The sequence below is a fragment of the Bacillus rossius genome, chromosome 3 (assembly GCF_032445375.1).
Source record: "Bacillus rossius redtenbacheri isolate Brsri chromosome 3, Brsri_v3, whole genome shotgun sequence".
In the NCBI taxonomy this organism is placed as follows: Eukaryota; Metazoa; Arthropoda; class Insecta; order Phasmatodea; family Bacillidae; genus Bacillus; species Bacillus rossius.
Window position 1 is genome coordinate 113,651,569 of NC_086332.1, and position 15,134 is coordinate 113,666,702.

The 15,134-nt window shown below is 44.6% G+C and overlaps 1 protein-coding gene across 1 annotated transcript in view; it reads right to left on the reverse strand.

Annotated features, from left to right (window-relative positions):
• Nucleotides 1-15,134, reverse strand: part of LOC134531164 (vacuolar protein sorting-associated protein 54) — a 183,988-nt gene that overhangs the window by 42,763 nt on the left and 126,091 nt on the right. Inside the window, exon 15 of the mRNA XM_063366788.1 lies at nt 13,295-13,438. Coding sequence (XP_063222858.1) covers nt 13,295-13,438 — 144 coding nt within the window. The remainder of the gene's footprint in view (nt 1-13,294; nt 13,439-15,134) is intronic.

The following is a 15,134-nucleotide window of genomic DNA, read 5'->3' on the forward strand; positions in this document are numbered from 1 at the left end:
TAAGAATACGTCAGTAAGAGGAAACTTTTTCAAAATGTAAATACAAGCTGCAACATAAAACTCCCTCACAGAAGAATAGAAATTTCTAACATCTATATCTTTTACAGACTTTTCCTGTAAGTATGCCCTAGTTTTCGCACCAATAACCAGCTCCGAATCAGACTTTTGATTTTTAACCTTCTGAAATTCAACCTCTGTGATTGAAGTGGCTCCAAGTTTCAGAGCAGATGGTTTGATAAACCTCATAAGTAAGTCTGTCAGAAGACCAACAAACTTTCTTCTCAAGATGTGTATGACAGGGGCTTCCTGCTGTAAATACACATTAACAGAATTAAAAACTGGGAGAACGGACTCCAAAAAATAACAGTACAGCTTTGTGACAGGATCCTGCATTAATGACCTCAACATTGAATGCTGTTTATTTGTTGAATCCACTTTCGGAAGAGGACCATGACAGAACAACATTTGTAAGGCTTCCCACTGCTCTACAACCCGAGTAATACAATCAAGCAAAGAAAGCCAACGTGTACTTACATACTTCAAAATTTTGTGACTTTTCATCCCACAAATTTCCTGGTACACCTTCAAAGTATTCTTCCTCTTAGAGCTTTTTTCTAAGTAATAAAATAGTTGCACTAAGAAGTTTTCAACATTTACGAACAGATGTGAGGATGCCTTCTGAGCTGCCAAATGTACTAAATGGCATGAACAGCACTGCATTACAACTGCAGGGTGGTGTTCTTTTACAAAGGATATTACTCCTTTTGTTTCACCTGTCATTGTGTTTGCATTATCTGAAGAAAATGCAATGCAGTGTTCCCATGGAATTCTGAGAGAAGAGAGCTCTTTATTGATAACTGAAAAAATTCCTAACCCGGTGTTGTCACTAGTTTCCAAAACCGACAAAAGTACAACAGATACCTGACCTCGAGCTTGATTGAAAAACGAAACAACCAAAGGGTACAGCTTCACAGAATTAGAATCAGTACTTCCATCAGTTGCCAACGAGAATGGCACCTGCTGCAAAATAGAAACTATTTCTCTTTTTGATTCACTTGCCATGTGCTGAACCAATGCATTCGTCTTGGTTCTAGCACAACCATATTTATGCGCAATCTTTGAATCAGGAAACATAGCCCTAAATAAATTACCTGCGTGGTCGGAGACCGATAATGGGATATTATGCTCAATTAGAAATGAAGTGAACAACAACTCTGCATTCGTAACATCCGTATCACCACTGTTTACAAAAAAAGACGAAATTGATTTATTGTCTGATTTCACTTTCGCATAATCTCGGTGTTTCTTGCATTCAAAATGTCTTCGGCAGTCATCTCTACCTCCGTGGGCAACCGAAAAATCACTATTACAGACGTTGCAGAATACATGATTCTCAGACACAGATGAACGTGAAAAACAAGGCCATTCACTTGCATAAATGTCCCGGTATTTTTGTAATACAGGTGTTCTTTTGCTAGTACTTTCATTCCGCACAGCAGCACGCTTCATCGTATTTTCAATGCCACTCTGAAACGGTAAAATAAATGACGCTGCCACTCTTAAACGGTAAAATAGGTGACGCGTCGCCCACGCAATCCAAACATAACGGCCATGTTTACAGTTAAAACGAAAAGGACGCCGAGACTGCTTGAAAAAATCGCCGCAACAGCGCTCCTATTGCAAGATATCGACAGCGATAGCTATCGTACTCACAGCGTCAGCGATATAGTTCTATAGTAAACAAATATCACGTAAACGGCTTTTTGTGGTTTTTGTAAAAAAATCCGTAATACTTTCTTACCAACCCGTAATTCAGTAATATATGTCACTACACCGTAATAATTACGGACAATCCGTAATGGTTGGCAGCTATGTGTATATTATTTCGGTCACGGGTGCTCCGGTGTAGTCGCCTGGCGTGTGGGACGCCTAGAGTCCACCTAGGTAAAGATTAGAGCATTACACGAGTGTACCAGAGTGCCCGCCGCTGAGAGCGGGTGTTAGGGGCCAACGAAGCAGTATTAGGGTTGTGTGTCTCGTCGCACTTGGGCGACGTCACGGCCCGAGAAAGGAGTCTCGCCGGGTCCACGTGCCCACAAATCACGTGGTGGCGCCCAAACTCAGTATCCGCCGCCTTAGACAACCCTGTGCGAGAGCAAATGGTGCCCAAAATCTTGGGGCAAGGCACAACGTGAAACGACACAGAAACCCGGAGCACGTGAGTTGTGCGGTTTTGCGCCGGAGCGCAGCGGAGCGGCCGACCGGTAACGGGAATTCCACATGGCCACGTGGCCACGGAATGCGCGCAAACAACAGGTGCGGACAGTAACCAGTGACTAGCAGAAGTGACTTTCATACCGCGGTACTATCATCTTCTAGCATGGCGTCAGTCAAGGTAGAGAACTTGTTTAACCTAAGTGACTTATACTGTATTGAGTGCGCACGCCCGAGACATGTGGGTGGCGTGACGGGGGCCACGTGGTCCGACATGTGCGTATGCTTAGAGCCGCAGGACCCGCCGGTGGATGGAGGGGTGCGTAAGACAGGAACCACCATGGTAGAGTTCCTCAAGGGCACCGTCGAAGGATGTAGCGGACAGGCACGCGAGGGCGGCAGGTGCTGGAACTGCAGAGCGTGTAAACACCTACAGTGCGCGGATGGGGCGGAGGCGGAGACGTACAAGGGCGGATGGGTTATGTGCAAATTGTGCCACGAAGTACAGAGCTCGCACCACAGGGACACGGCTCACGTGCGTGACAGCAACGACCACGCGGCTCTCATACCACGTGGGAGGGCGATCCCAGTAGGGCTGGTCGACCTGCTGGAGTTCGCGGGAAAAAACTGTGACGACCCGGGGAAGTTCGTGCGAGTGTGCGAGGACAGGCTGAGGCGTTACGGGGTCCCGGAGGCCGAGTGGGCGGAGCGTGTGGGGTGCGTCCTGAAGGGGGACGCCAAGACCTGGTGGGCGCTCATCGGCGAGTTTGACACGGAATGGACGGAGTTTGTAGGGAGGTTCCGGGCACGCTTCGTTGACATCCGCGCTGAGATGAAGGTGCGTGCTGAGCTGTACTGCTCGGAACAAGGAGCCGCGGAGTCCGCGAGTTCATCGACGCTTGTATCCGACGGGCGACCCCGAAGAGATCTTAGCACTTGTGGTCGAGGCCATGCGAACCGAGCTGCGCCCGTACTTGTGCCAGGCGACCCAGAGGCCCCTAGAGGAGTTCATCCGGCACGCAGACACCGTGGAGCAGGACTTGAAGGCCACCAGAACATCCCGAATGAGCCCAACGAGCAAATGCTGCCAACCGGAGCACGAGGCCCCCATCGTATCTGGTGCACTGGTACCGTACAGGCCGCCGAACAACAGCGTCAGGACCACCGGCAACACCCAGAGAGAGAACAGGGCCATGCCGGCCTGGCGCGACCGGACCATCGGAGAAGGGCAACCACCCAGGTGCCAGACGTGCCCGGGGCCGGTGTACCACTGGCACAAGGACTGCCCAGTGCGCAACCAGTTCCGGCCCGGAGGGGCCCGTGATGAGCCGGCGGGAAACGGACGGCAGGGGGCGGCCAGGTAAACCGACCCACCCCCGTGCGGAACCCAGAACACTCAAACCCACCGACATCGACTGGCTCCTTCTTGGCACACGTGACCGCCACCGAAGGGGACCTTATCCGGGTGCCCGTGGTGATCAATGGACGTGCCGTCAACGCCCTGGTGGACACGGCAGCCAGCCACAACTGCGTCGCTGCAAGACTCCTCGAGAGAGACCACTTCGTGGACCGTGCGGGCCGACTCCAGCTGGCCACCGCAGGTGACAACTGCGACACGCAGGGCGTCGCGATGATGCACGTCCAAGTCCGCGACCAGGAATCCACCACGACCGCCCTGGTAGTCCCGGGACTGCGGGATGACGTCACCCAGGGCTTCCCTGTCTGAGCGAACAGGACGCCCACATCGAGGTGCGGTCGGGGTGCCTGCACGTCGAGAACTAGGGGAGACGAACAATGCATGGTGTCGAACGACCATCACCGCCGGCGCAAACCAATGTCAGTCTCAACCAGTTCCGCCATGGTGCTCCTCCCGAACACAATGTTGCGATGCTGTGTGTGCTTGATCAACAGTGTCATGTGTTTGCCTCGGCTGACCCCCTGAAACGCACGGCAGTAGCAGAGCACGCCATACCAACTTACCCTCACGAATCCATATTCATAACCCCAGGGAGTTATGGACACACAGGGATACAGACGATCCTGACGCAAGTACGTGAGATGTTACGTGACAGAATCATAGAGCCCTCTGAGAGCCCTTATAACTTTCAAATTGTTCTCGCCGAGAAAAAAGACGGCAGCCTGCGTTTCTGCGTGAACTTAAACCGATAAACAAACTAACTGTCAATGCACCACCCCCCCTGTTGAACATGGCCACCACTGTCGCCGGATTAGGGAGCGCAAAAATTTTCACGTCTCTTGACCTCAAGTCAGGATACTGGCAAGTGCTAATTCGCCAAGAGGATAGGCCCAAGACCGCATTCACCAATCCTGATGGTCGTTGATTTCAATTTTGCGCAATGCCCTTCGGCTTCCAGGACGCACCGGCCACATTCCAAAACATGATGACGCGGTTACTGGGGGACTACTCGGGCAACTTCGCCGCAGCCTATCTCGATGACGTCATAGTATGATCACACACCTGGGAGGACAACGCCCACCACCTGGCATTGGTACTAGAGCGGCTTGCAACTCATGGGCTTACCTGTAACCGCGAAAAATGTCACATCGGCACCACTGAAGTAGATTTCCTCGGGCTGGTGGTAAACGCGGAGGGGAAGACCTACCCAGCAACAGCTAGATACCATCCTAAACAAACCCTCACCCCGGACGCGTAAACAACTACAGCGGTTCCTCGGGCTGGCGAACTGGCTGCGTGCCTTCATTCCTGAGTTCTCCACGGTCGCTGCGCCAATGACAGAGCTGCTGTCCCCGATGAAGCTGTTCAAGTGGACCCAGGCCGCGCAGGATGCATTCCTAGAGCTGAAAGACAGTTTCCGACAATGTCACTTGCTGGCCCGACTCGATCCTAGCCGCCCAGTAATCGTACAAACTGATGCGAGCCAGGAGGGGATAGGCGCCATCCTGTTGCAGACCGGGGATGGACGGCAACCCAGGATCATTGAATACGCCAGTGCTAAATTCGGCGAGGTCGAGAAGCGCTACAGTGTAAATGAGTGTGAATGTTTGGGCGTGGTGTGGGTGCTGAGGAAGTACTGGGCACACTTGGAAGGGCAGCACTTTACATTCCGGACGGACAGCCAGTGACTGAAGTGGCTAGTGACAATGCAGGGGCGTCGGTCAAAATTAACACGCTGGGCAATGTTGCTACAGGCGCTGGATTTCACAGTGGAGCATTTCCCAGGTAAAAACAATGAGCTTGCTGACGAACTGTCCCGATGCCCCGATGAAACCGTAGTGGCCCGGGACGACGCGGATTGGGACGAGCTGTTACCCCCCACTGGCGAGGACAGGGGCATGGATGTCCGAAACGACCCCCTACCCGCAGTGCTGTACACCGTCGGCGGGGAGAATCCACCCACCCTCCCCCCGGCACCGAGTTGGATGATCTGGACGAGTTCGTGCGAGGCACGCAGCAGGTCGACGAGGGCACCAGAGACATCATGCAAAGGTGCGCGGAGTCGGTGTGTGAGGGTTACCGAGTGGTCGACGGGCACCTACAGGCCCGCCCCGCGGGGAGTCAGCTGAAGTGGTAGACGTTCGCACCCCCCCAAACGCGCAGGCAAATCTTTCAGCTGTTACACGTAAATAAACTCGCCGGCATGGATGAAACGACACGGGCTATTACAGAACTGTTCTACTGGCCAGGCATTGTCAGGTTCATTCACAATGCCATATGGAGTTGCCGGCATTGCCAATGGTGTAAGGCGTGGCGGCCGGACGGTAGGGAACAACAGGTGCTGCGCCAACCTACGGAACCGTTCCACATGGTCGCACTCAACCTGATGGGGCCGTACCCGCGCTCACCCCGGGGCAAAAGGTTCTTGCTCATGATCACAGACTGCTTCAGTCGGTGGGTTGAGGCGTACCCCTTGCCGAACTGCAGGGCAGGGACGATCGCGCGGGCCTTGGAGACGGGAGTTCTTTCCCCGATGGGGGTACCCGCGGGTACTACTCACGGATAATGCCACACAGTTCTCAGGGCACAAGTGGGCAGAGCTATGCGCGAAGAGGAGAGTCCGACCACACACCACCCCGATATACCACCCCCGAGCGAATCCCACTGAGAGGTGTAACCAAGACCTCAAGACCCAGCTGAGACTGCGTGTGGGAGACGACCACACTCAGTGGGACCAACTCTTACTGGATATACTGTACTGCCTGCGGCAACGAGTGAACATAGTTACCGGTGAGTCCCCGGCCACGCTTGTGCAAGGACGGAACCTCCCCTTACCCGGACAATATCATGTCGAGGGGCTCGACCCAGATCGCGAGACAGTCAGCCCCGAGGGGTGAGCCAGAGACCTCGATAGAACCCACGAGGACGCGCGACGTAACCAGGCGGACCACACAGAGAGTAGTACACACCGCAAGGCGAGACCCCCGGCCAACCTCGACCCAGGCCAGATGGTGTACGCCCGACACCACCCCTTGTCGGCCCGGAAACAGAACTTCTGCGCCGGACTTGCACCCCAAATGGATCGCCCCCGTCCCAATCGTGGACACGATAGGCCCCACAGCCGTAGTGGTCAAGTTGGAGATGGACTGCAGAGCAAAGTATCATCGGGATGCAGTGAGGCTGGCGGTCGAAGAAGGGTATGGCCCCAGATCAAGCGAAACAGACTGAAGCGACACACAGGGCCCAACCACGTCAACCCCCTCGAAAGGCGATGACGCTGAGTTCCGGGGGTTCCCGGAGGAGGAATACACATCACCGATCAGGGCAGCAGAGGACGCGCCACAACCGAGGCGACTGGCCACAAGCTCTGGAGATCAGCCGACACCCTTCCGCGGGTTCCCATGAGACGCTGTGACAGGAGGGACGGGGGAGGGGCACAAACCACAACCCATCGTCTGGGAGCCGGGAGACGACAAACAGAACCGGTGGAGGCCGAGGAGGAATGACTGAAATGGCCTCTGCACCTATCCTTGGCAAACTCGACGTTCCGAATAACGATTGAGAAACCAGAGGAACCCAAGCAAGAACCGCACCCAGAGACCCGGGGGGGGGGGGGGGGGAACATCACGGGGGCTACGGCGGCCGAACACCACTACAACCTATGGCCGCATAATCCGGCCCCGACGCCCAGATGTTGCGGGTTGTACGCCGCGGCGACACGCGAATGCTCCAGTCCCCTCACCGGCGAGGGCCCCGACGTTCTCAGCACCATCACCTGCCGCCAACGACACCACGCCGGAGACGATGACACAGCTACCACATCGGGCTTCATCAGGGGGGGGGGGGGGGGGGGGGGGCAAATGACGTCAACCAGGATTTGCGCCCTCCCTTGAGCACGATGTGTCCCCTGTTCCGCCAGCACCACCACCCTCCCACCATCACCCTCTGTGTTTGAACCGCCCACCACGGTGACGTGTGCATGTGTGTGTGCATGTGTGTGTGTGAGCCGCAGGAGGCGTTGGAGGCAGTGCGACGGCCCAGAAACGTAAAATAGTAATTAATTAATAAGTAAAGAAATAAAGGGCTATGTATTGTGTGTTTTTATAATTTCGCCCAGTGTTTAGTCTTAAGTCACAGGAAGGACGGCGCAGCGCCACATGTGGCCGCTACAGGAACTACCGACGAATAATCTTTAGACAATATATAATTAAGTATATTGTTATGAAATCAGATGGAAGTCCAGAAATTGTCGTTTGATTATTACTAATTTTTAAAAGGGTAAACTATGTTAGTAATTAGATTAATTATAAGTTAACAAGCTAACGGGAACTCGTGTGTTGGAAGATGCCATGACATCCTGTTGACCGGCCAGTCTTGTTCTTCCGCCGCCTGGAGTGGGACGCTCCCGCACCTCGTCGACATCATTATTTGGTAATATCTGAACCGTTAGCATCCGTTTCGCATTAATTAATCTAAATCACTTTCTTTAAGCCTTCGAGGCCTACTCCGGGTGGTAGACTGTTTCAATAAGAATTTAAGTTCCTCCAGCCTTTTTAATTTAACTTCGTTGCGTTCCTTTGGTCAGGCCACGTGGTGACCTGGTCCACCTCCTAAACCGATTGTTTGCCGTTGGCTTTTTATCCGCTTCGCATGAACAATGTAGAGACGAGGAATGTTAATAAATATCAGGTGTGAATCTCGAGTGTATATTATTTCGGTTACGGGTGCTCCGGTGTAGTCGCCTGGCGTGTGGGACGCCTAGAGCCCACCTAGGTAAAGATTAGTGCATTACACAAGTGTACCAGCGTGCCCGTAGCTGAGAGCGGGTGTTAGGGGCCAATGAAGCAGTATTAGGGTTGTGTATCTCGACGCACTTGGGTGACGTCACGGCCTGAGAAAGGAGTCTCGCCGGGTCCACATGCCCACAAATCACGTGGTGGTGCCCAAACTCAGTATCCGCCGCCTTAGACAACCCTGTGCAATAGCACAGTGAACAGAAGCTGATGAACTTGAAGAATGATTCAGTCCTGTAGTAGTATACGTTAGAGTTATTTTAAAAACAGCGAATCTTCATCTAGCTCTTCATCTATTAATGTTTTTTTTATTACAAGTGTTAAATTCACATTTTCAACCTTGACCCGTAGATATTCCTTTGAATTCGGTGTAGGATTTTAATTAATAAACTATATTATCACATTAAAAATGACTGTGTTTTTCAGCCTTCTTATAAATGCAATATATGTTTACAAAACTCAATGCTCTTAATAATCACTTTCATTTCTTTTTTCCTGCTCTTGTTTTAAAAGTAACATTTAATTACAAAGAGTATTTAACACACAAGTTTCCACAGAGATTTTATGCACAAGCATAGAGTAATGCTGTAATTTATAATAAAAGAGTATAACTGGTGTTATAAAAAAATTACACTTATTAAATTGTCTATTGACAAAATACAGTACAATTTCATTACAATTCACATTCAATTCAAATTAAAATTACTGATATTATTACTGGCCTATTGATTATACATACCTAATTTTTAAAAGCTCAGAGATCAAGTTAGTCTGTGAGAGACAGTGTGTGAAGATAACAGGCCATTTACTTTAATTTGAAATATAATTTCAATAAATGGTTAGTTAAATTTCGAAATTCATATTCTGTCTCCATCAAACTCAAACTCACATAGAATGCCCACACTGTCATCTCACACAGACTTAAAGAAATTATTTTTTGAATATAAATAGTAGAGTATCCATAAAAATCTGTAATAAAATTTCCCTGATTTTCCATTACAAAAATTTCAAATTTCCCTGACTATTTTTTTTTTTTTAAATAAATTAACCCAGATACCATTTTCTAAATAATAATAATAATAATAATAATAATAATAATAATAAATAATAATAATAATAACAACAACAAAAACAACAACCCCCCCACCCCCCGACCACTCTCATTGGTCACTAATTATGTAACACACATGAGACATGATAATACAAACAGAACCTTGTATTCACCTTTTTATAGTGTGTAGTAGGGATGGGTTAGTTCCAAATTTATTCTATTTTGATTCCACTATTTCCCTCGATTCCACAATTTCTCTCCATTCCATAATTTCCCTCTATTCCAATTCTAATTCCCATTTTTACTTTCTTTCTGAATAAAATGATTGAAATTCAAGCAGAAGGTTAATGTAAAGAATAACATTTAAGATATCTAAATATTCAAACATTTTCTGAAAATTTATATTTGATTGGATTTTACATTGAATTGATTAACAGTAGTATTTCTGTTACCCCACCCCGTTCTCCTTTAAAGACACCAACATCATATCAGCAACTAATAAGAAAGTAATCATGTTTAGCCTGCAACTGATAAATTATTTTAGCATCTGTTTAGCCACCATGGTACAAATAATTAAAACTCATCAAAATCCATGATTTTGTGTTCTTGTGAAATTCCACTCTCCTGTACGATTTTTAACAGTCCTGTGTGTTGTGTTTCAATTGATTTATGTCCATGAACGTTTGCCTTCACATTAACCCTAACTGATCCAAGACATGAGATACTGTCTGTTTATCATGATTCAAATTCACAATATATTTAATAATAATGCGGTTATATTGGTGATGGGAAATGAAACATCAACAAAAATGTGAAAACAGTGCATTTTGTACAAAATGTTGTTTAAACATGGGAAGCAACATGTTAAGCATAAACAATAAATCTTAGGCATTCAATTCAATGACTTTATTAATACATTAAACCAATTTTTAACTAATTTCTTTTAAGCAGGAAATATTTACATAAAAGTATCAAAAATAAAACTTGAAACTACCTTTAGTATACAAAAACTGAATAAAATAAAACTGTAATGTTTATAAATAACAAGGTTGGCCAGCCTGCTTTAAATTAATTACTTAAACATGGCATCATGATCACTCGTTGACGTTGGCAGTGAAAGAATTTTTTATACGAGTGGAGAGAAAAGTTACGTTAATGTTGTATTTATGAAATGAGTTTACAATGTTTTTCCCAAAGTACAGAAATTTAGCTTAGGTTGGTACAGTGTTACGGATAAATATAGGTGATTGTGGTTATAATCGTACCTTAAAATAATTTACTCCATCTTTTGAATATTGGTGCTAGGAGAGTTGCGTAAACATTGTCAGTTTACTGGCCGGAAAATGTGGTAAGAATCAATTAATGCAAATTTATTTTGACATCGTCCGGGCCTGCGGCCCCTTTGAGTCCGATATGCCACCGCCAAAACACCACCACCCTCTATTCAAACCTCCCGCTAACGAGTGCATGTGTGTGTGTGTGTGTTGGTCGCCCGGCAAGAGGGCGCTGTAGAGCCAGTGCGCGGCACCCCTAAATGTAATTAAATATATCATTGTAAATTGTTTTTATTGTTTCCCGAGTGTGACGTGATGGCAGATCAGCTGGGAGGGTTTTTATGTACTTTTATTTAGAGTAGTGTATTTAATTATAAAGACGCTTCCAGACATTCGCGAAGCACACCGAAGGAAACCGAAGCCAGACACTATTTAAATATATCCCTTGATAATTGTAATTTTTATTATCCTTTTTCAATATTCAGTAAATGTCACGTACATTTTTAAGAACCTTTCTCATGTTACTTTAATTCCCCGTGGCATGGAATCGAAAATACCATTAACGGAAATTGTTTCGGCGGGAGGACGCCATTGTAGATCTTTGTAGCTGAGAGCTCGACCCAGTCTTCCGCCATCAACGACCGAGAGTAGAAGCTTCAGCACTCCGGGGAGCTCACCGCTTGTTCTTCATCGCTTAGTGATTCTGTTCGTCTTTAATTCTCTTTAAATCTTTTTCTTTTAGTCCTCGGAGTTTCTCTCGGTCGGGGGACTGCTTTAATAATTACATTGTGACCATTACCTGTCTTTTTTTCCTAAGGATTATACGTAAGTCGATGTGTGACCACGTGGTTGGTCACTTCACTTAAACCGATTCGTGCCGCAGGCGTTTGTTACAGTTTAAATTGTGTGCGTGTGTAATCGAAGTTGGCTAAATAAATAAGGGCGTGTAAATTTAAATCTATATTCAATTTCTAAACCTGTGTGACCATCTCGAGTGTGACGGCATGTGGGATGCCTAAGAGCCCACGATTCCTTACATGGTACAATTCCTCCTTAAATTTGAGAATCAACGGTTCCGATTCCAGTGTGTATGACTATGTCTAAACACCATATGAATAAAATTATTTCACAGTCTGGGTGATGGCGGATTAGAGCATGAAATTTTCCCCTCAAATTACTACCAACGGTTAATATCCATGGCTTTTGCAGGATTTGAAGTAAATTCCTTGACTTTCCCTAATCAATTCCATCACCCCTGACTTTTTCACTACTACCCAGGATGTAGACATCCCGGCAGTATTCATTTTATTATCTATCACAGCAAAAATAAGAATACATATGTAGTATAATATGGAAAATTATAGTAAAGGTAACGAATTATTTGGTGTAAGAAAAATTTCCTATAACTATAAAACTACGACACTTTTTAAAAATACTTAACCGTCATTAATTGGCCTATGAACTGCTCACCTCTTGATGATAAGTCCTGCGACATTATGTATACTTGCTTAAGTCTCACCTTTTCCGATTTCTCTCCTACAAAAAAGTGTTACGTTTCTACGAATCAGCAATATGAAATTATGATAATGTAAAGTCAAATGTATTAAGCTGCAGTTACACTATATTTGTATAGCAGAGTAAGATTACACTAAGCACATGTAAAAGTTACAATTTGGTTCATTTAAGCTACACATGCATAAAGTGGGAGGGAGGGAGAGAGGGAGGGATAGAGGAGAGAGAAAGAGTGAGCTAGAGAGAGAGAGAGAGAGAAAGAGAGCAAGATTCTTCATACCAAATTTGAAGACTACTCATGTTTTTTGGGTGTTGAATACTTATAAATTAAAAGGAAAAAAAAAATGACATGGAGTTTTAGAATTTGCACAACAGCCTGTTTTCAAGATATTTGAAAATATGCTTAGTTATGTGCAATCAACATAATTTTTCACATTTAAAATGTAGGTCATAGTCCATCTTGCTATTACGAACCCAATATGTGATTTTCCAATTTTAGCTTTTTATTTATGAGCAGAACAGTTTGGTAACTTGCTAAATGTTTCTTACATTTTTCTCATTAAGTTTACTGATTAAACAACATCCTAAAGCACTCAAAGTTGTATCTATGGCTTTTTCTTAAAGTAGCAAAATACTTTAAGTGATCTTTGACTTCAACTTTGTCTTGGCAAAGAATAAGTTCTTCTTCAACTTTGATTCAAATAAAAAAAAAAAAAAAACAGTCATCGCAAACCCCTAATGGTTAGAATCTCAAACTTGTGTCTTCCCTGTTTTTTTTTTTTAATTATTAAAATACCTTACCATTATCATAATTAATAATTAAATATCTAAATTATATGAAAGAAAAATATTTTAAATATTTACAGAGGCAACTAAAATAACTTAATAAAACTCTGTTGTAAAATTTTATTAACATCTGCCAAATTCTTTTTAACCAGCGCTCAATCTTAAAGCAAAAGAGAGGCATACAAGTTACACTCAGACTGCGACCAAATATAGTGCATAGTGGTGCATATCACCTGAAATGGAATACCTGGAATTTAAAAGCAGACTTGAGTGCAGTGCTAGCTCTGCCACAAAGCTTCTCACAGCCGTCTGCAAAGTTGTCGATTACCCTTGCGAGGTTGCACACCTGCAAAGCTGTTGCTTTATCGACAAGCCAGTAGAGGGGTTGCGACTGAAAACAACAGTGAAAATAATTAAAAATAAAATAACTTTCATAGACATACACTTCATCCTTCCACTATCTGTAACAGTGCTGCTCATAAATACCGTGTTTTCTCGCATAATCGTCGCACATTTTATTTTAAAATCAAGTTTGAAAAATAGGGGTGCAACGATTATGCGTAATTTTTTTTTGTAATTAAACGTTATTCATAAAAACAAAACCAATTCATGGAAAGTACGTTTATTTAAAATGTAAAGTATAAAAGAGCACGCCCAACAATTTAAATTAATAAATCATGCAACAAAAAACCTTTCAACTTTAAATAGAAAAACAAAATCTGTGATCTAAATGCAAGCCGAACGAACGCGTAACTATCGCCGTAGTATGTACACACACCACGAAAGAGAGCGGACCATCAGATGAAGTTAACTCGGCATTTGACAGAGAGCGCGCGTTTAAGCACTCGGCGAAATATCAATATTCAGCTGTGTGTGCGCTCTCTATACAAAAAACAACATAACCAAACTGAGAGCGCACGTTGCATGCACTTGGCGAGATATCGATATTCGGCTATGTGTGCATGCTCTATACGGAAAGCAACATAATCAAACATTAATGAGCGCTGGCTACATTTTTGTAAGTGGTACACCATGGTGACGCAGACGAACAGATGAACGTTATAACATTTAAAAACGTCTTTAAAAGAAAATTTACACATCAGACAACTATGTATTTCCGTTAATTAAATAAGTAAGAGGTAATGTCCGAATAAATATTAGATTTCTATTTTAAAATACATCATTTTATACAGAAAAAATACAGACACAAAGCGCCCGGAATCTAATAGTAGGACCAAAAACATCATGCAATGTTTAGGAGAGAGGTTTTTTTTAATCCAAATTTTGACGCCCAAAAATATGGGTGCGACGATTATGTGATAAAAGAGGGTAATAAAGTTTTTTTTTCATGATAGGTACTTTGTGTACCAGAGTCACAGTTATTTCATAGTCTACTCTATTTTTATTGCATAACACAAACACTAAAAAAATAAGAATACTAGTCATGTAAGCCCAATTACATACCTTTAAACCATCAAAGCAAAACTACTCTTAATTTCTTTAATGTACACAGTACCTATCTAAAACACTTAGTTACAAAAGAAATATGCTTACTAAAAGATGGCCATAGAACAAATTTTTAGAGTACTAGATTTGACACATGCCTGTATTTTACAGGACAGGTAGCACTTTTATGTGGCCTCCATAAAACGCTTGTGTAGTGTAAATTTTTAACTTTTTACTTCTTATATTAACTCATTCTCATGATAAGTGTAAAAGAGCAATTATATGCTTCAACAAGTTAGATGTTAAATCAGTGTTCATAGTTTGAGTCATACAACAAAAAGATTGAATGTCCCAATTTATAGCCTCCCTAAAATTCTTAAACAATGATCACATTTGATTCTCTCGCACTAATAATATTTTATCCCAAAAATTCCGCAATAGCGAACAAAACAATCAACTAATGTATCAGATTTGATAATAATTAGTGTTAAGCCAATTATTTACATAAAAATATATTAAATGGTAATTTAATTTCATTCATAGACTAATAACATTGGAATTTGTAGTCAAGGAATTTATTTTCATAGTTAGACTTTTGCTCTATGAATTCTGTATAAGGAACTTATTCTTTTCATTTTGAT